We start from the raw sequence: 20,242 nt of genomic DNA, 5'->3' as shown, positions 1-20,242 counted from the left end.
TCGTGCGCGGACAGCAGCAACGGTTGTATCTTGTTTTAGGCGTCGAGTCAAAGGGCATGTGTTAGCTAGTTAAGCTTGTGTATTACCCTCTAGGATGTATGTTGTGTCATTGTAACCTCAACTAGTTTGTGTTCCTACATCTGAGTAAAATAGCTCTATCCTCCACGTTCTGGGGTTTAGGGTCACATATCCTGTGTTCTTGTGTGTGTTCTTCATCTAGCCACTGTGATATTTGGTGATTGTGATCGATCTGTGACTAACATCTGGTATCAGAGCCGAATCACAAGCCAAAGCATTGCGTGCGTTGCGTTGTGTCTTCCAGGATGGGTGATCGGAGTGCGGGAAGCGGAGGTGCAAGCGGTGGCGGTGTTGGCGGTCATGGGCAATACGCCTATCCGCAACTGACAGCCACCAACAACACAAGTTGGAGCATCCGAGTCCAAGTAATCATGGAAGATCAAGGCGTCTGGGAGGTGGTGGAACCACTGGAGGGGACGTCGGAGACGCAGACGACAGCTAAGTCCGGCAAGGACAAGAAGGCGGGGGCGCACCTGTTGCAGTGCCTGCCGGATGATCTGCTGATGCAGGTGGAGAAGAAGAAGACAGGCAAGGAAGTTTGGGACTGCCTGAAGTCGAGATTTGTTGGTGCCGAGCGTGTCAAGGAGGCACGGTTGCAGACGCTCAAGAGCGAATTCGATGCCATAAAGATGAAGGAGGAAGAGACGCTTGATTAGTATGCTGGCAAGCTGATGGGGATGTCAGTGAGATACAGCAACTTGGGCGGCACGTTGGATGACGCGGCCATGGTGAAGAAATTGTTCGACACCGTACCGGAGAGGTTCATCACTATTGTTGCTGGGATCGAGCAGTTCTATGATCTCAAGACCTTAGCGTTTGAAGAGGCGGTTGGGCATTTGAAGGCGTATGAAGAGAGAACTCGACGGGGAGCCGGGAACTCAAAGACTGAAGGTGTGCAGTTACTCCTCACTCAGTCAGAGTGGGAGGCAAAGCAGAAGAAGGCCGGAGGTGACTCGTCGGGGAGGAGCAAGTCATCTGAGGCTGGGCGTGGTAGAGGTCATGGCCGGGGAAGAGGCCAAGGTAGATGCGGTGATGGACAAGGCAAGGAGAACGCTGGAGGTGACAAGAAAGATAAAAGCCACATTCAGTGTTTCAAACGCAAGAAGTATGGCCATTATGCCAATCGTTGCCCAGGAGAGAAGAAAGAGGAGGAGGCGCATCACGCTCGTGCGGAGATGGAGCCAGCGTTGATGTTCGCTGTTATTGAGGAGGAGATTGAGTTGGAGTCTAGGAGGCCAACTTGGGAGATTCAGAGCATGCGGCAGAGAGCCGTGTTTCTAAAGGAGGAGAAGGTGACGTCGGAGTTGCATCTAACCAGAGGCAGGGAGGTTACCGGAGGCAACTGGTACCTGGACAACGACGCTAGCAACCATATGACCAAGGATCGCAGCAAGTTCCTAGAGCTGGACGAGGGGGTCACTGGGAAGGTGAAGTTTGGAGATGGCTCGGTGGTGTAGATCGAAGGGAAAGGTTCAATCCTCATCAACTGCAGAGATGGCGGTCAGTGGCTGCTCTGAGACGTTTACTTCATCCCTAGGCTCAAGAGCAATCTGGTGAGTCTCGAGCATCTCACTGAAATCGGCTGCAAGGTGGTGATGGATGATGGAGAGCTCGAGGTGTTCGAGAAAAATCCTCTAAGGTTGCTAATGAAGGTGGAGAGGGCAACTAACAGGCTGTATCATGTTGATCTAAAGCCTGTGGAGTCAGAGTGTCTGATGGGGAGCATAGAGGAGCCAGTGTGGTTGTGGCATGGTTGACTTGGGCATGTGAACTTTAGAGCTCTGAAGATGGTAGGTGAGAAAGAAATGGTGGGTGGAGTGCCGCTGATCAGCAATCCTGACCAGCTATGTCACCCATGCCTAGCTGGCAAGAAGGAACGCACACCATTGCCATTAGCGATGAGCTACAGGGCAGAGAAGCCACTACAGCTTGTACATGTCGACCTGTGTGGGTTGAAATCTCCATTATCAACAGAATATCATCGGTAGTCCTCCGAGGGGTATCCCATGAAGGTAGATTGATCGGTAGAGGAGCTTGAGATCGAGATCAAGAACAAGAAGGCAACAGAGACACATGAGTTAGACAGATTTAGACCGTCAGTTTGACATAATACCCTACTCCTGTGGTCTGTTGGTTTGTATTAGCTATCGTATGATATTGCATAAGTTTGGAGGGGGTCCCTGCCCGCCTTATATAGTCCAGGGAACAAGGTTACAAGTCGGTTAGATCTGAGAGATAACCAGAAAGTAATAACTCATTACAGAAATCTTGGGATCATACATATCCTAACAAATCTTATAGTATTTTCAAGATATCTTTCAGATGTCTTGCGGAAGGCACCGACCAGAGTCGTGCCCCATAAGGCTTTGTCTTGTGGGCTAGGCTGCCCCTAAGGGCGCAACCCATGTGGTCTGCCGTGGGTATCCGAGGTCATACCCCCCATAGCTAGTCCCCGAGCGCCTTGTACTCGTAGTGCAGCGCCGTCTTGAGCTTGTCCGGGCAGGTGCGAACGAAGCCGAGCAGTCAAACTCATGGTCCGACCACCATAATGAGTTGCTGAGCAGTTATGAGCAGTTGCCGAGTAGCGTGTACTATCACCGAGCAGCTCGAATCATAGCCAAGTAGCACAACCCAAGCATGGCTTTCCATAAGGGTGTAAGGAGCTCAAGTTTAGAACCAAAAATTTCTTCACAGTGGAACAAGTGTGCCCACTTAGAGTCCGACCACGAGAAAAGGAGATAGTCTTCTTCAACTTCAAGAGGTGTGGAGTCTTTAGGAATAAAGCATGCACATTAACCGCGAGGTGAAGTGTGCCTACTTAGTCCCCGAGCCTAACAGTAGATGACATAGTCATGTGGTGCCAGGGTCCAAAGTAAAAGAATAGTAAAAGACTAGTCAAGCAAGCAGCCAGTCCTCAAGCGAAGCTCTGAAATGAGAGAGAGCACATTCACCGCTAGGTGAAGTGTGCCCACTTAGTCCCCGAGCCTGACAGTAGGTGACGCAGTCACTGTGGTGCCAGGGTCAAAAACTTAAAAATGATAAAAGACCAACCGAGCAGGCAGCCAGTCCCCGAGCCGTTTACGAAGATATCTGAAAACCCAACTGTGGAGAAAAAACCAGAGTAACGGCTGTACAGTAACTGTTACCGATCCTCAATAAATGGTGGAGAAGTCGGCGATTTATTTGGCGAGTGATAACCAACGGTAGTGATAAATTAGCAACATGGGATGCGGTTGCGTGAATGCCCATGTTACGGCCCAACAAGCCAGTGTCGGAGAATTGGGGGGGGGGGCGCAAATCGCGGGAATGGTTTCCCAAAAACCCTCGAATACGAAAGGGTGAGGAAAGTGCTTTATAACTTCACCATCGCATCCCTCATTCATACCTTTGCCACTTTGTCATTCCATCTTCATCCTCGGCCCTCACATTTTCAGATTCACATCCACGCATGCTCCCGATGCCAGTCCCCATCCAGATATGAGAGATGGACACCAAAGAGGAGAGCTGTGAACCCAAAGAAGGTGAGCTCAAAGAAGGTAGGAGAGGGAGCCAGTCACGACGAAGAGTGGGTGCCATCGTGCATGGGGGAAGCAGGAGCTCAAGAGATTGGTGGAGGCAGGGCGTGCTTCCTGACCATGTCACCACCTAGATGGCGGCCAGCCAATGGTGAGCCCTTCCTAATGCCTAACACGGATGAAGCTTGTAGTCTTCGAGGATTATTTCTAGGCATGAGTTGGGGTTCCCTATTCATCCTTTCTTGCGGGATCTGCTAGGAGTTCTAGGAGATTAGTCTCTGCAATCTCCATCCCAACAACATATTACACATCTCGATCTTTATCCATTTCTATGAGATGTTTTTGGGGGTTCTACCACACTTCAACCTCTTCAAACACCTGTTCTAGTTGAAGAAGAAGGGCGGCGATGGATCCAAGGTGGTCGGCGGCGTATATCTATAGCTTTGGGATGGAATGGCCAGCAAGTACATTAATGTACCGCTGAACACTTCTCTGAAAGGGTGGAACTCCAAGTGGTTCTACATGAAACAAAGTCACCCTACAATCCACATGACTACGTCACCTATTGAGGGGTCGATAGTCCACTGAGGGGTGTCCTACGATGGTAGATTTATCATAGAGGTGAGCAAGATCAGGAGCGAGATGGTAATACAAGCACCAAGATACAAGATTTAGACAGGTTTGGTCGTCAGTATGATGTAATACCTACATCATGTGTTCTGATGTATTGCATTGAGATGTATGGATCGTGTCCACTAGGAGACCCCTACCTCTCCTTATATACTTTGGAGGGGTAGGGTTACAAGGAAAGTAGCCTATTTGGTACTATACAATATCTTGCGGTGCACGCCAAGCAGTGCCATGTATGCCTTGATCTTGTGGGCTAGGCCACCTCTAATGGTGCGGCCCATGTCTTCTCTTGTGGATATCGGAGGCCATACCCCCACAGCTAGTCCCTGAGCCTAACAGTAGGTGACATAGTCACATGGTGCTAGGGTCAGAAAGTAGAAGACCAGCCGAGTAGGCAGCTAGTCCCTAGGCATAGCCACAAGATGAGAGAAGCGCACATTCACCGCAAGGTGAAGTGTGCCTACTTAGTCCTTGAGCCTGCTGGAAGATGAAGAATGAATCTTGTAGCAGGGTCAAAGAAAAAGAAGTCTGAAAGCTTGCCGACATCGTCTGACATGTGCGTATCAAGACCCTAGATGTGTTGCCCAAGATCAGCACCCTTATCCGAATAGCATGGAGCAGTTTGATAGCACACCGATGAGATGTAGCAAGATCCGAGCAATGAGGAGTCCCCGGCATCGCTGGCGATGACCGAGCACCGAGGAGCGAGGAGTCCTCGATGTCGCTGGCGATGACCGTGCACCGAGGAGCGAGGAGTCCTCGGCGTCGCTGGCGATGATCGAGCACCGAGGAGCGAGGAGTCCTCGGTGTCGCTGGCAATGACCGAGCACCGAGGAGCGATGTAGCGAGGAGTCCTCGGCGTCGCTGGCGATGACCGAGCACCGAGGAGCGAGGAGTCCCGACATCGCTAGCGTTGTTTGAGCACCGAGGAGTAAGGAGTCCCCGACGTCATTGGCGATGTCTAAGCACCGAGGAGCGAGGAGTCCCCGACGTCGCTGGCGATGACCGAGCACCGAGGAGTGAGGAGTCCCCGGCGTCGCTGGTGACGTCCGAGCACCGAGGAGCGAGGAGTCCCAGGCGTCACTGGCGATGACCGAGCACCGAGGAGCAAGGAATCCCTAGTGTCCCTGGTGATGACCGAGCACCGAGGAGCAAGGAGTCCCTGACGATGCTGGCGATGTTCGAACATCGAGGAGCGAGGAGTCCCTGGCATCGCTGGCGATGTCTAAGCATCGAGAAGCGAGGAGTCCCCGACGTCGCGGGCGATGACCAAGCACCGAGGAGCGAGGAGTCCCCGACGTCGCTGGCAATATCTGAGCACCGAGGAGCGAGGAGTCCCCGGCGTTGCTGGTGATGTCCGAGCACCGAGGAGCGAGGAGTCCCCAACATCGCTAGTGATGACCTGAGCACCAAGGAGCGAGGAGTCCCTGGCATCCCTGGCGATGATCGAGCATCGAGGAGCAAGGAGTCCCCGACGTCGCTGGCGATGACCGAGCACCTTGGAGCAAGGAGTCCTCAGTGTCGCTGGCGATGGTCGAGCACCGAGGAGTGAGGAGTCCTCGATGTCACTGGCGATGCCCGAGCACTGAGGAGCGAGGAGTCCTCGACGTTGCTGGCGATGCCCGAGCACCGAGGAGCGAGGAGTCCCCGGCGTCGCTGGCGATGTCCGAGCACCGAGGAGCAAGGAGTCCCTAGCGTCGCTGGCGATGACTAAGCACCGAGGAGCAAGGAGTCCCCGGCGTCACGGGCGACGTCCGAGCACTGAGGAGCGAGGAGTCTCGACGTCGCTGGCGATGTCCAAGCACTGAGGAGCGAGGAGTCCCCAGCATCGCTGGCGATATCCGAGCACCGAGGAGCGAGGAGTCCCGACATCGCTAGCGATGTCTACAAGGTGAAGTGTGCCCATTTAGTCTTCGAGCACGAAGAATCCAAGCGCCGAGGTGTAACCAACGTATCTGGCGATGAAACACTGAGCGACTAACTAGTCTGGTCAACTGATCGGCGGTGAAGTGAGCATTGAGCAGAAGCGACTGGTGAACAGTCCGATCAACTGATCGGCGATGAAGTCAATGATCCTAGCGGTCCAACCAATTGATCGATGGTGAAGTCCGAGCACCAGGTGATCCGATCACCTGGACGATGATCTTGCAATACAAATATGTAAAACGGGTAGTACATGATGTACAAATATATGAACTCCAGAGAAAAATTAGCAATGGCGATGAAATAGCGTAAGTAGCTCAGGCGAATTAGTTGGTGTGAAGATGTATTTAATATAAACCACCCGAACAATTAGTGTGTAGCTGAGTCTCTAGCCCTAGCTAGCCTGTTAACCATAACACGGAGCGCGGAGCCCGTGCACGTGTATGAGGAATAGGCATCACTAAGGAGCCGCTGCCGACCACCCATAACATAGACGACAGACGCTCGTGCACATGTATGGAGGAGCCAGAGATAGGGCCGTCTCTAGAGGCGTCCGAGCATCAATATGACTATTCAGGGGTTCGGAAAATCGTTTGGAGAGCAAACATGGAGAAAACAGCTCGGAGAAACATCATGGCGATTAACGAAGATTGGAGAATATTTAGAAAAATATTAAAACATGACTTAGCTTTAGATAGAACGACTGGTTGGCAGGCGTATGGCGCTATCTAGTTGGTGAGAGGATAGCTCATTTAGTGGCTCGCTTGACGGCTGGAATGGAGTTGATCTCGTATTGGAGTAGGATGGACGTAGTCGGAGCTTGGTGGTGTCAGTCTACGTATGAAGATGTGCAGTTGATCTGCTTCATAAATGGAGGTATAACATGCAAGCCTTCCTTCTCCATATGTGGATGCATGTGTACAGGCAAGTCTTGGTAGCTTGCATGGCAGGTGTAGATGCAAGTAAGCCTGCACGTGATGTATGTATATGCAAGTTGATCCGTCGCATCTTGGTTTGGCTTGCATGTCTTCTCATATGTACATGAGGCAAGTATAGATTGATTGGCTTGGCTTGCATGTCCGATCGACTCTGTTGAAGCTTGCATGTACAAGTAGATGGATTTATTCTGGCTTGGCATCTAGAGGTTGGAGTTCAAACTCAGTGGAGCGGATACAATAGAGGCTCATGAGCACAGGTCAGGAGTCGAACTTGCCTCCACGCAGGCCTAAGCCAACACGTGATGCACCTGGCTTCATCTTCAACTTTGAGGACAACAAACTAACTAGACCGGTAGAAAATAGTAGATGCCCTTGGTGACAATGGCATGAAGGATAGAGATTCAATCTTGTGCCTGCTCCGGATGCTGAGTTGCCCATGGATGATGTTGATCCTGAGGTACGCCATCTGGTTTGCCATGGATCAGCATGCATACCCCTACCTAGCGTGCCAACTGTGGACAAAAGATGCTCGGTAGTCCACCAAGGGGTGTCCCACGATGGTAGATTTGTTGTAGAGGTTAGCGAGATCAGGAGCAAGATGGTAATACAAGCACCAAGACACAAGATTTAGATAGGTTCGGCCGTCAGTATGACGTAATACCTACATCATGTGTTCTGATGTATTGCATTGAGATGTATGGATCATGTCCACTAGGGGACCCCTGCCTCTCCTTATATACTTTAGGAGGGGTAGGGTTACAAGGAAAGTAGCCTATTTGGTACTATATAATATCTTGCGGTACACATCGAGCAACATCGTGCATGCCTTGATCTTGTGGGCTAGGCCACCTCTGATGGTATGACCCATGTCTTGTCTTGTGGATACCGGGGGCCATACCCCCACATCCATCTACTACTAGCTGGTAACAAATACTTCATACTCTTTGTTGATGATCATACTAGATGGATGTGTGGGCACATGCTGAAAAAGTAAAGATCAAGCCACTGCTGCACTAGTGAAGTTTAAGGCAGAGGCAGAGAATTTTGTTGGGCAACAGATCAAGATACTGCATTCTGACCATGGAGGGTAGTTCTTGTTAGCAGCTTTTGCAAGCATATGTGAAGCAGCTGGGATCAAGAGGCACCTCACTGCACCGTATTCACCACAACAAAATAGGTGTAGTGGAACTGAAGGAATAGAACGGTGGTTGAGATGGCTAGAACTATGATGAAGAGTATGAAAATTCCTAGGGAGATATTGGGGAGAAGCAGTTAGGCATGTTGTCTATTTGTTGAATAGGCTGCCTACTAAAGCTATGGGGGAGAAGACTCCATATGAAGTGTGGAATGGGAGAAGACCACACTTAGGACACCTGAAAGTGTTTGGGTGTTTGGCTCACATGATGATCACTGTTCCACATCTGAAAAAGCTTGATGACATGAGTTAGAAAGTAGTTTATTTTGGAGTGGAAGAAGGCTCTAAGGCACATAGGCTGTATGATCATCTGTAGAACAAGGTGTTGGTGAGGAGAGATGTCATATTTGAAGAAAATGTGCAATGGAGATGGGGTGAGGAAGATGTGGGTTTGACTAATTTCCAAGTGGAAGAAGAAGATTGCAGTTTCTATTGACTTGGGTGTTCCTAGTGGAGTAGGGGTGTTACCTATAGAAACAGGAGCAGAAGCAATGGAGAATTCAAATGTTGGAGCTAGAGGAGATCCATCAGATTCAACACAAGAGGGATTAGGTGTACATGCAGGTTACAGCTCAGATGAAGAACCAGAAAGGTTAAGGAATTTGAATGATATTTATGAAAATACAGAAGAGGTTGAGCTGATGTATGATTCTGATGGAGAGGCACTACTAGCTGAAATAGATGAGCCAACAAACTATGTTGAGGCATCTAGAAACCTAGATTGGGTAGAAGCTATGGACAAAGAGATCCTATCCATTGAGAAGAATGGGACATGGTACTTGTCCAAGTTACTAGCAGGGCACAAGGCAATTGGCCTCAAGTGGGGTTTTAAGCTAAAAATGATGATGGTGAAGTGGTGAAGCACAAGGCAAGATTAGTAGCCAAGGGTTATGTTCAGAAGCATGATGTGGACTATGAAGAAGTCTTTGCACCTGTTGCCAGATTAGATACAGTGAAACTAATACTGGCAATGGATGCAAATAGGGGCTAGGATGTCCATCACCTAGATGTCAAGTCTGCATTCTTGCATGGGGTTTTAGAGGAAGAAGTATATGTGCAGCAACCTGAAGTTTATACAGTGAAGGGAAAGGAGAATTGTGTACTCAGGTTGAATAAAGCCTTGTATGGACTCAAGCAAGCCCCAAGAGCATGGAACATGAAACTTGATAGGAGTTTGAAGAAACTTGGCTTCAAGAGATATCTAGTGGAGCAAGCTGTGTACACAAGAGGAGCTGGTAAAGCAACTATACTCTTAGGTGTATATGTAGATGATCTCATTGTCATAGGAGATGATCCAATTGAGATCAACAATTTCAAACAGCAGATGACTGGTGAGTTTGAAATGAGTGACCTTGGTCTTCAGTCTTACTATCTTGGAATTGAGGTAGAACAGAAGAAGGAGTATCTGACCATGAAGCAAACTACATATGCCAAGAAGGTGTTGTTTTAGTTTGGTATGGTGGATTGCAATGCAACAAAATATCCTATGGAACCTGGTTTGAAGCTGCATTCAGATAAACAGGGTGAGAAGACTGATGCAACAAACTACTAGAGAATGATAGGATGTTTGAGATATTTGTTACAAACTAGACCACATTTGGCATACTCAGTTGGAGTGGCTAGCAGGTTTATGGAGAAGCCTACAGTATTGCACTTGAAGGTTGTGAAGCAGATACTTAGGTACCTCAAAAGAACAACTGAACTTGGGTTGGTGTATACTTAAGAAGGGAAGCAGGAAATGCTCACTGGATATTCAGACAGTGATCTGGGTGCAGATGTGATTGGGAGGAGTACTGGGGGCATGGCTTTCTATCTAAATGATAGCCTGATCTCCTAGTGTTCATAGAAACAGAAGACAGTGGCTCTATCCTCCTATGAGTCTGAATTCATGGCTGCTATAGCAGCAGCAAGGCAAGCATTGTGGTTGAGGAATTTTTTGTCAGAGATAACAGGGACAATGTAGAAGGTTGTGACTCTATATGTGGACAACAATTCAGCTATTGCTCTTATGAAGAACCCAATTTTTTATGGAAGAAGCAAGCACATTGATATTAAGTATCACTTTATTAGGGAATGTGTGGAGCGTGGGCAGATTGCAGTGCATAGAGTTTGTACTGATGTGCAGAAGGAAGATGCACTAACAAAGCCATTGTTGGGGGTCAAGCTGGCAACCATGAGATATTTGATGGGTGTTCGAGATCTTAGCTCCCACCAGGATTAGGGGGGGATTGTTGGCGTAATCACTAGTGGTTGGAGCTGTCAACTGAAGCTGGAGAAAAAGTGGAAAACGCTAATTCAAAAGGAGTGCTGTTGGAGGCAACCAGCAGTTGGTGACCGCACTTAGGGAACGTGGGCGACGTCATGCGCGGACAACAGCGATGGTTGTATCTTGTTTTAGGCGTCGAGTCAGAGGGCATGTGTTAGCTAGTTAAGCTTGTGTATTACCCTCTGGGATGTATGTTGTGTCATTGTAACCTCAACTACTCTGTGTTCCTACATCTGAGTAAAATAGCTTTGTCCTCCGCGTTCTAGGGTTCAGGGTCACATATCCTGTGTTCTTGTGTGTGTTCTTCATCTAGCCACTGTGATATTTGGTGATTGTGATCGATCTGTGACTGACATCGCCGGCCTCTGGTCTAGCGGTGTCGGCGTCGGCGTCGGCACCTGCTTCCGTGACCCTTTCCATTGGGTCGCTCGTGGAAAGGTGGATCATCGTACCCTTTTGGAACACTCCACTAGGTACGTCGTTCTTTGATTTCTTTCTCACAGTGCTTCTTGATGATACTAGGTTATCTGATCTTCGTCGATCTTTATGGTGTAGAGAGCCCCTTCTAGGGCCCTCAGTCCTGCAACGTTCGGGGGGTGGCGCGTGCCCTCCTGTGTGGCTAGAGTTGTCGGGCAACGTCACTGCCCTCAGAACAGTGGCCAGGCTCCATTCCATTGTGGCCCTACTCTCGCCTCTCGAGGAGGGGCTTGACCTAGGTGAGGACTCCTTCGTGTGGGCGCATCCCGTGCGCCCTGGCAAGGCGTTATTCGTGGTCGATGACGCAGCCGAGCGAGCCACGAGGGAAGTTGCCTCCCAAGGCCATGAGAGGGTCGAGACGACCTTGGCCAAGATGGGCGGCATAATTGCCATGGTCGCCTGGCTGGGCACAGAGGCCTAGCGTCAGATGACTGATGAAGTGGCGGTCTAGGCACAAGTGGGCCTTCTGGTCTTCTGACCTCATCGTGCCTATTTCACTCCTGCTATGATCCTCTGATCGCCCTTCTTTTTCTACAGGAGTTGATGAAGATTTCAATGGAGAAGTCTCGATTCTTGCGTCTGGCCTATTAGGCATAGGCAGGAGGTGCCACTGACCATGGCCATTTGGACGCAGTAGAGGCCAAGGTACAATGTTTGCACATGGAGTTGGTGGCCTCCTAGAGGTCGAAGGAGGAATCAACCTGCCAAGAAGCGCAGGCCTGATCTCAGATCAAGGCTCTGACATCCTAGATGGCTGGCCTCAAGGACATGGTGGTTGCCCAAGAGATAGAGCTTGCCTTAGCTGGTGCTGCTCGAGACGCTACCGAGCAGAGGTGCCAGCGCCTTGAAGCTGAATGCCAAAGACTGCGCTCCACCTATAGTTGTGAGTCTTCATCGACTCTGCATTGTGCTTTGGTTCTATTGTTGTGTCCGGTCATGAGCCGGTGTGTCTTTCTTCAGGGTTGTGCATGAGGGCGCTCTCAGATTAGGAGGAGAAGGTAGTTACGAACCAAAAGGTGCTAGAGATGGGCAACCAGCTTTCAGCACTGACCGCCTCCGGATGGGTTCTCTATGACGTCGTGCTCGGCGCCGGTCGGGGGAGTGCCCAGCTGGCATCTCGCCTTGACAAGGCTCGTCTACAAGTGGATTCCTTGATTTATGAGGTGGTTCATCGGGGTGCTCACGTCGCCTTGATGTCAATTGGCTTGCACTATGGTGGTGTCGATTTTGATGCCGTTGGACGAGGATGCACGTTGGGGAGATCTGAGAGCGACATCCTCACCATAGGGTAGTGCCACTGCTCGAGATGCGGAGGCCATTGTGGGCAGAGTGTCGGCTGCCACTGTTCGTCTCCAATTCACAACTCCTGATGCGTGAGGGTCTTCTAGTGTAATCATCCAGCATTTTGGGACGACCTTTCTATGAAGAACATGTTTAAATTTGGTGCTCGTGACTGGCACATTCGTTTGCCATTTTGCTACCATTTTGCTTTCCTTTTCATTCGAATTGGAATGTGCTTCGTCCCCACTAGCCTAGTGCTCGTGAGCGCGCATTTAAACCTAGGGGCTAACCCGTGGGGCTAAAAGGCGCGTGGCACGCTGTAGTAGTGAAGCATCGGGGGCAGCTCACAGATCCGGTAAGATGTGAGAAGGAAGCGAGCGAGCAGCGAGAGTTCTCTTTTCTTTCGCTTCTTTCTCCTTGAGCGGGCGGGTTCCCCGTTCCCTTTCAGACCCGTGCGAGTGGGAGATCAAGGTTTGGGTCAACGGTTTGTCAGGGTGAGAGACGCGATTAGAAGGAGTTTGAGGGATCGGTCACTAGGACGATGACAATCAGTGCTGCACCACATATCGTGTGCATGTACCCATGTGTGTAGCCCCCGCAAGTGAGTCGTGTCTGGCTGCGAGTGCGAGTCGGATCGAGTCACTCGAGAGTTAAGTGCTACTAGGGCCAGCTTTAAGTTTCTTGGAATTATGGGTGAGCCTACACGTGTGTGTGGACATGCTTGGGTAGAGAGGTTAGAGTTAGAGTGGATGTGACTGACCGATGTATCAGAAACTGTCGTGGGACTGGTTGTCCTTGTTCGAGGTGCGGCGAGCTCTTGAGCGTCTGCCCGTGATGAAATCTTTGCGATCTTTGGGCCATGAGATGATGAAGGCACTTCTTCAATGCTTGGAACTATCGTAGCTGGCGCAGATCGACCACTCGGCTGGCTTTGGGTTGGCCTTTGATGGGTCGACATCCTTGGTGGGCCTGTGAGCCCCCGAGGGTGTTCTCTTCGTGTTCGGCCCATGTAGCTTCTGCCCAGTAGAGCCCGTGCATTCTGGTGCTTGAGCCCTCATGGCGTGACATCATCGTGACCATCGCGTCCCTGCCTCTAGGTATGGCTGTTCCTCTCATTGAAGAGCTAGCGTGTCCTATCACTGTAGAAGAGGGTTCTAAACGCAATGCGGCTTGGTCCGCTCGGCACAGTGCGTGGTGCGCTTAGGAAGCCCTCCTCCTCAAAGGCACGTGCCTCCAAGTGACAGCTTATAGTTTGCTAAGGCGTGATGGACCGACTGCTCGTTGTGCAGGATTAGGCCTTGGTTCCGAGCTTGGCCTTGCGAGGCATGGCGTCGGGCGACCACCTGATCACTAACGATGATGACGCGTGGCGGTGGGGTAACCTCATTGTCCGTGTGTGCCCTGACATGCTGTGCTTCGCTAGTTGCAAAGACATTACTCGGGGTGTAGTTCTACCTTCAGCCCTAGGCTTCCCACGTAGTTGGCCTAGATGGGATAGAAGCTAGGGATGGGTGTTGATCTGTTGGTTCAAGCGATCTCATGATTCCCTAGAAGGATGTGGCCACCGTAGGCCATTTGTCGGTCGAGCTCACCATGAGCCACAGGCCTCTGGCTTCCTAGGCGGAAGTCTTGGCCACGACCAGTGATGAGAGAGGGTACTAGTCCCCCTACATAAGTGAACTCTGGGATGCAGCCCCCGAGGGCAGTTCCGAGAGTGTGTTCGCCATGGACCACAGAGTCCTGATCTCCAGAGTGGAGGTCTAGGCCGTGGCTGAAAACGGACGTGGGCACTGGCCCTTTGATGCCGATGAACTCATAGTTTTCATGGGGGATGTGGCCACCATGGGCCATTCCACGAGCGAGTCCGCCGACGGTGCGAGGAGCCATCACTTCCTTCTCAACAAATGAGAGTGCGTGACTATCCCCTACCTGGCGCGTTAACTATCGGTATTTCGTAAACCGAACTAGTAAATTTATACGATTGTCGCGCTGCTCTAGAAAGACGATGGTAATATTCAAAAGACACGAGGATTTATACTGGTTCAAGTCAAAGCCCTATGTTTAGTCTTAGAGATGATCGAGTGTGTGTTCATCACTTGAATGCTCTGAAGTTCTTACAATGGGAGGTGTAAGAATGGTGGAAGAGGATGGAGAGCTAGAGCTAGGAGATGGACTGCCTAAAGAGAAGCTCTAGGAGCCCTACTACTATAGAGAATGAATAAAATGGTGAAGGATGTGAATGTGTCTAGAGATGGTGCCCTGGCTACGCTTATATAGAGTTTGGGGCCAAGGCATATACAAAGCAGTAGGTTCTCGAGACCGAAGGGTCATGAGCTTGAGCGAGGGCCTAGCTAACTTAGTTTGCAAGCTACGTCGTCTTGAGGTACGTGTCCGGGCGTGGTTGTCATTATGGTCTTGTGGCCACATTACGGCATGGTATGATGTGGTGCTACTATGTTGGCCATGGCGGCATTATAGGCACGATGGTGGTTCGCTAGCCATCCTGTGCGATGTGGTCTCTGCTGTGGTCTTCGTCGTCGTCTCCTATTTTCCTAGGGTATCATACAGGAGTTGGTAGCCGCCCCTAGGTCATCGATACCTAGGTGGCTTGAGGAGCTGAGGGCCACGATCCTGATCGTTGGGGTCGTGGCTCTCGCTAGTCCGGATGGCCTCTAAGTCAAGGCCTTTCGTCATGGATCCCATCCCTTAGTGGGTGGAGTCGTACAAGCATCTTGTCAGACCATGTCTGGCCAATGGTTATCGTACCGGTCGTCACCGCCATATGGTGTTGTCTTGTCTGAGCTACATGGCGCAGGGATGGCATCTGATCAGATCGAGGTGACCGTTGTCCCCTCGGTCCTTGCGGGGTCAGAGTGTCGTACCTACCCTTGTCAGAACAGGCGTGTCTGTCTACGTCTTCTTGTGTGCTGCGCGGCTAAGTTTGATGAAGGGATCGTGGCCACCCCCCGCCTTAGCGCTTGGTCTGGTCTTCTTTGATCAACTGGGCCTCGATCGTTTGGGCCCTTTCTAGCTAATGTATCGTGGGCCGCTCGGCCTGCTAACTAATCGATGCCTTGAGATACCCCGGGGTTATAACCCCGACAAGTGGTCTGGCCGTGGGCCTTGTTTGGCACGTGGAAAATTGTTCAAGTGTTGGGTGCTTTCTCTAGAGGCTGTGGCGTGGGAGGACCGGAGAAAAGGGGCATTGTCCATAGGCCTTGGCCCGTTGTTGACTTGAATGTCCGAATCTAGTTTTGGTAATTAAGTAACAAAGTTATGTGGACGAATGTGTTTCAAGTGAGATGAATAAAGTACTTGGTACAAAGATACACTAGGTTGAGCAAGACATAGAGGTATGATGGAGAAATAGCTTTGTGCATGATGCAAAGTGCTCAACTAGTCAAGGTTGAAGGAGCTCATTGCATATAAGACATGGCATAATCTCGTGTGGCTGCTATGTGGAGAAGATCAAAGGGTGAGGCTTGACCATGAAAGAACCGGGTTGCGAGCGTAAAGGACAAGCTAGAGGCCCCGGGTGCGATAGACCGTCGAGACGATGAAGCAAAAAAAAGTAGAGGGGAGCTAAGGGCTTAACGTGGATTAATCTCTCCCTCGATCTCTCATTTAGTAGCTCGAAACAAAACATGCAAAAACCATTAATAACGTGCCGCAACTTTACTTTTTAGAAATTGCCACCACACAAGGAAACATACTCTGGGAATTCGAACTAGTTAATTAACCTTAATTTAACCATATGCATGGAAGTCCATAACGTGCAGTATTGCTGGCAATAATCACTCTCCATAATGTTCACACTGCTCGCCTGGCATAGCTGGTTCTCTACTTCAGCGCCGCTTGATCTCTCTCACTATATATATGTGGATGCAGGATCGATGATATATGCATGTATTCCTTAGCTTTTGATCAAATTAAACATCTAATATGAGGAACAGCATTGCCATAGCCATGCTCTTATTATTCGCTATGCTTTTTGGGCCTACCGAGTGTAAGTACATACATACATACATACATACATACATACATACATACATACATACATACATACATACATACATACATACATACATACATACATACATACATACATACATACATACATACATACATACATACATACGCACCGCCGCGACCGTGGACGACGTCATTCATCGCTTGCTTCCACGCCGTGGACGACGCCATTCCTCGCTCGCCCCTGTGGCCGCACTGCTGGAGCGGCTCAGCCTCTGCGTCGCGCTCGACCTCCTCGCTGGCGCCCGATGTCTCGCTCTGCGACAGCGCCTCACCACCCCGACAGTGGCCCTCCCCCACCCTGACGTGTCTGCTTAGGCGGCGACAGGGGCCGAGTAGCAGCAGGCCGAGATTACGCAGCCAGCCCGGACTAGTAGCAGCTCGCGGCCGCCGGCGCTAGGGACTTCCTGCTCAAGCGCTCCCGCGGCTGGCTCTTCTGGAGCAGGCGTGACCGACGGCTTCTAGAGCAATCGCGGGTCGTCCCCGTTCGGCGGCGTGGATCTAGGGTCGCCCGCGTCTTCTCCTTCCGGTCGTACCACGACGGCGGCGGCGTGGCGTGCAACCCGATGCCAGAGCAGGTTCTTCATGTCGCGTGCCTCCCTCGATGCTAGCCGTGGTGAGGCAGAGCAGCCACGAGGCCACTGCTTTGAGCCGGCTTCGGTCGTGGTGGTGGGCCTGGCATTGCGTGGAGACGCAAAGAGACGGAGAGAGGACGCTTATTTGCGTTCCGCGTCGCCTCGGACGCAAAATGGGTCATGCGATTGCCTACTCCGTTGCAGCGTGTCTTTTTGCCGCTAAAACACTATGCACCACGCATTTTGAGTATAGGTCACGTTATGCGTATCCTGTTGGAGACAGGCTTATGCCGACCCAAATGCTAGCTTGCCGATTCTGTTTAATTTAGATAGAAAAAATAATGATACTTTGCAAGTTTTGCTATACATATATGTGTATACTCACACATGGCTAGCTCGCGGCAGGTGAGTCACATTGCAACATGTGCAACAACAGATCTACTTTGCAACGTCTAGATAAAACACTTGCAACACACGTCCGAAAACAACCGAAACACTTACAACATATGTCTGAAACACTTGCAAAACACTAGGAAAAACTTGAAAACATGTGTGTAGACATTGCAAAACATATGCAACATCCAAATGAGACACTTGCAACATACGTCTGAAACAATTGACACTTGAAACATACACTTGCAACATGCATGTATATGCAACATCTAGATCTACTTTTGCAACATCTAGATCAAACACTTGCAACATACGTCTGAAACGGATGAAATATTTATAACATACACTTGAAACATGCGTGTAGTCATTGCAACATGTGCAACATCCCGATCTACGTTTGCAACATCGATATAAAACACTTGAAACATACGCTTGCAACATGCGCTTTGAGCGCAATATCACCTTGTTGCTTGGACGAATGGAGGCTCGTCGTTGCGGAGCTCGACGCCGGCGCGTGGAGCTCGCCGATGAGGCAGTGGCGCGGGCAACTCATCACACGGGGCGGTGTCACACGAAGCTCCGCCCGTTGCCTGCCTGCTGGAGTATCCGTCATGGAGGCTCGCCGACTTGGTGGAGTGGTGGATCGGCCGTGGCGAGCGGGCAGCGCAATGGAGCGTAGTGGGGAAGGCGGGCGGCGCAGTGGAGCGAGCGGACGACACGGTTGAACGAGTGGACGACGCGGTAGTGACTGGGGAAATTTCTAGGAAGCCTCGTCCGACCGTCCAGACGCCCTGACCCCAGCATTACCGTTGTTTCAAATTGTAGCTAGGTCACTTGTTCTAAGTCAAGTTTGCTCACCTTGACACCAGATTAATCGAAAATTCCACAACACCGTGTGTATCCATAGCATCAAATTAGTTTCCTCATAAAATTCTTCACGAAAGTAAATATGACAATACACTTGCCAAAAACATATAAGTCGGTCAAAAGTGTATAGGTTTGGCTTACACTATATACTCCAATATTCCTCTTTCTAAAAATAGCATGGATGTCAAAGCAGCCTTGCCAAATAATTAATTTTTTTCTTAATTATATTATTTTTCTCCTAGGTGCCGCCTGGGCCTGGTCCATACAAACCTAGCCCATGTCCAGTCTTACGGCCTCGTTCAGTTTGCTGAAACTTGGTTGAAACTGGCTGAAAAACAATGTTCTGACTGAATTGTTGTGAGAGAAAAATACTATTCCGACTGAAAAAATAAGCCGGTTTCTGGGTAAGCCGAATGGGGCCTATGTTATTTAGGTCTGCTATCGCTACTGGTACATATTTGTCGACTTATCATCTTGAAGCTATACCATGCAAACAAGACAGATCAACATGCATTTTCCTTTTTCTATGTTTGTCGCTGAGGCACACGCGCACACACACACATAAAGAAGAGGCAATTTCTTATTTGGCCCTGGTTTAAAGTTGTCTTTTTTTTTTTGACCCTGAAACAAAATTTTTTAACTATTTGGCCTCACTTAAAGTTTCGTTTTTCAATCTGGCCTTACCGTTATCTCCTGCCTCTAACACCGTTAAGTGGCACATGAAATGACCAAACTACCCCTGAGACATTATGAGAAACCAAATGTCACCTAGGCAGCATAACAACATAATTTTGAGCACTTTGAATCCAATTTTCATAACATAAAAATTTGTGTTATGAAAATTGGATTCAAAGTGCTCAAAATTATGTTGTTATACTGCCTGAGTGACTTTTGGTTTCTCATAATGTCTCAGGGGCAGTTTGGTCATTTCATATGCCACTTAACGGTGTTAGAGGCGGGGTACGACGGTAAGGCTAGATTGGAAAACGAAACTTCGAGTGAGGCCAAATAGATAAGAAATTTTGTTTCAGGACCACAGAAGAAAGACACCTTTAAACCAGGCCAAATAAGAAATTTTGTCCGCAAAGAATTGAGGCACACACCTCTTGTCTTTCTCTGTTAACTGTTTTGATTGACTAGAAGACATACAGGACCTCAATGGGTGAGAAGACAGGAAGTTAATAATAATAAAAATAATAAAAGAGCAGCAGTAGCAGTATATCTGCATGCATGCAGATGATTTAGGCCCAACAAAAGAAACGGATCGTACGTGCGCTGACGAGGCCCATTGTCGCTGCCTTCGAATCACAATACAGAAATGCGGAAGCCGTAGACGACAGACACTTGGTGGCTAGCTGCTACCATCTTCTCCGGCGCCGGCGAACGGCCGGCCGGGCGCGGGAAATACTACCACGCATACATGGCAGTTAGTTGAGTAATGGATGGACGGATTGACGACATCGTCGACGGTGGACGCTGAATCATATCATGGCGTGTCAGATGCGTCCTTGAGGTCGTACTTCTGGAGGATTGCGCCGCACTCCTTGAGCGGGTCCTTGCGGAAGAAGGCGATGGGATTGGCGTAGCGGATGCCCTTCTGCTTGATGCCGTTGTTGGAGGTGAGAGGGACGCGGGCGCGGTCGCGGAGCTCCTCGATCTCCGCGCACGCCGGGTCGGGGCTCTTCTTCAGGACCACCTCGCAGATCTCCTCCTGGTGGTCCTGGTCGATCTCCAGCTTGTACCACCCGAAGTCGTCCGTCGTCGCCTCCGCCTTGAGCGTCTCCTTGTTCGCCTCGAAGTGCCGGCACACCACCTCCACCGTCGCGCCAGCCACGCTCTTGGACACGTTGGTCTCGAACCCGGCGCGGCAGGGGTCGCAGTACACGCGACCCGTCACCACGAAGCCGCCCGCCTTCTCCGCGGACGCCACGCCGGCGAGGACGGCCGCCACGGCCACGCCGGCGACCAGCGCCACCATTGTCGACTGGTTGGCCTGCTGCGTCATTCTTCTATTTGTTCTACGTCTAGCTTTTTGCTTGGGGACGGAGAGAGGATTGTCGTTCGTTCGTGAGCTC

The 20,242-nt window shown here is 50.2% G+C and overlaps 1 protein-coding gene and 1 pseudogene across 1 annotated transcript; one reads left to right on the top strand and one right to left on the bottom strand.

Annotated features, from left to right (window-relative positions):
• The first annotated feature begins 449 nt into the window (after positions 1-449).
• On the top strand, positions 450-1,535 carry LOC136451261 (uncharacterized; annotated as a pseudogene).
• A 17,793-nt stretch (positions 1,536-19,328) lies between these two features.
• Positions 19,329-20,230, bottom strand: LOC136451324 (pollen allergen Phl p 11-like). Its single transcript, XM_066452038.1, has one exon. The coding sequence runs from the start codon at positions 20,170-20,172 to the stop codon at positions 19,654-19,656; it is 519 nt and encodes a 172-aa protein (XP_066308135.1). The 5' UTR covers positions 20,173-20,230; the 3' UTR covers positions 19,329-19,653.
• Positions 20,231-20,242: the final 12 nt, after the last annotated feature.

This window comes from Miscanthus floridulus, chromosome 5 (assembly GCF_019320115.1).
Source record: "Miscanthus floridulus cultivar M001 chromosome 5, ASM1932011v1, whole genome shotgun sequence".
Taxonomy (NCBI): domain Eukaryota; kingdom Viridiplantae; phylum Streptophyta; class Magnoliopsida; order Poales; family Poaceae; genus Miscanthus; species Miscanthus floridulus.
The sequence above is the reverse complement of the archived record's forward strand: the minus strand, read 5'-3'. Positions and strand labels throughout refer to the sequence as shown.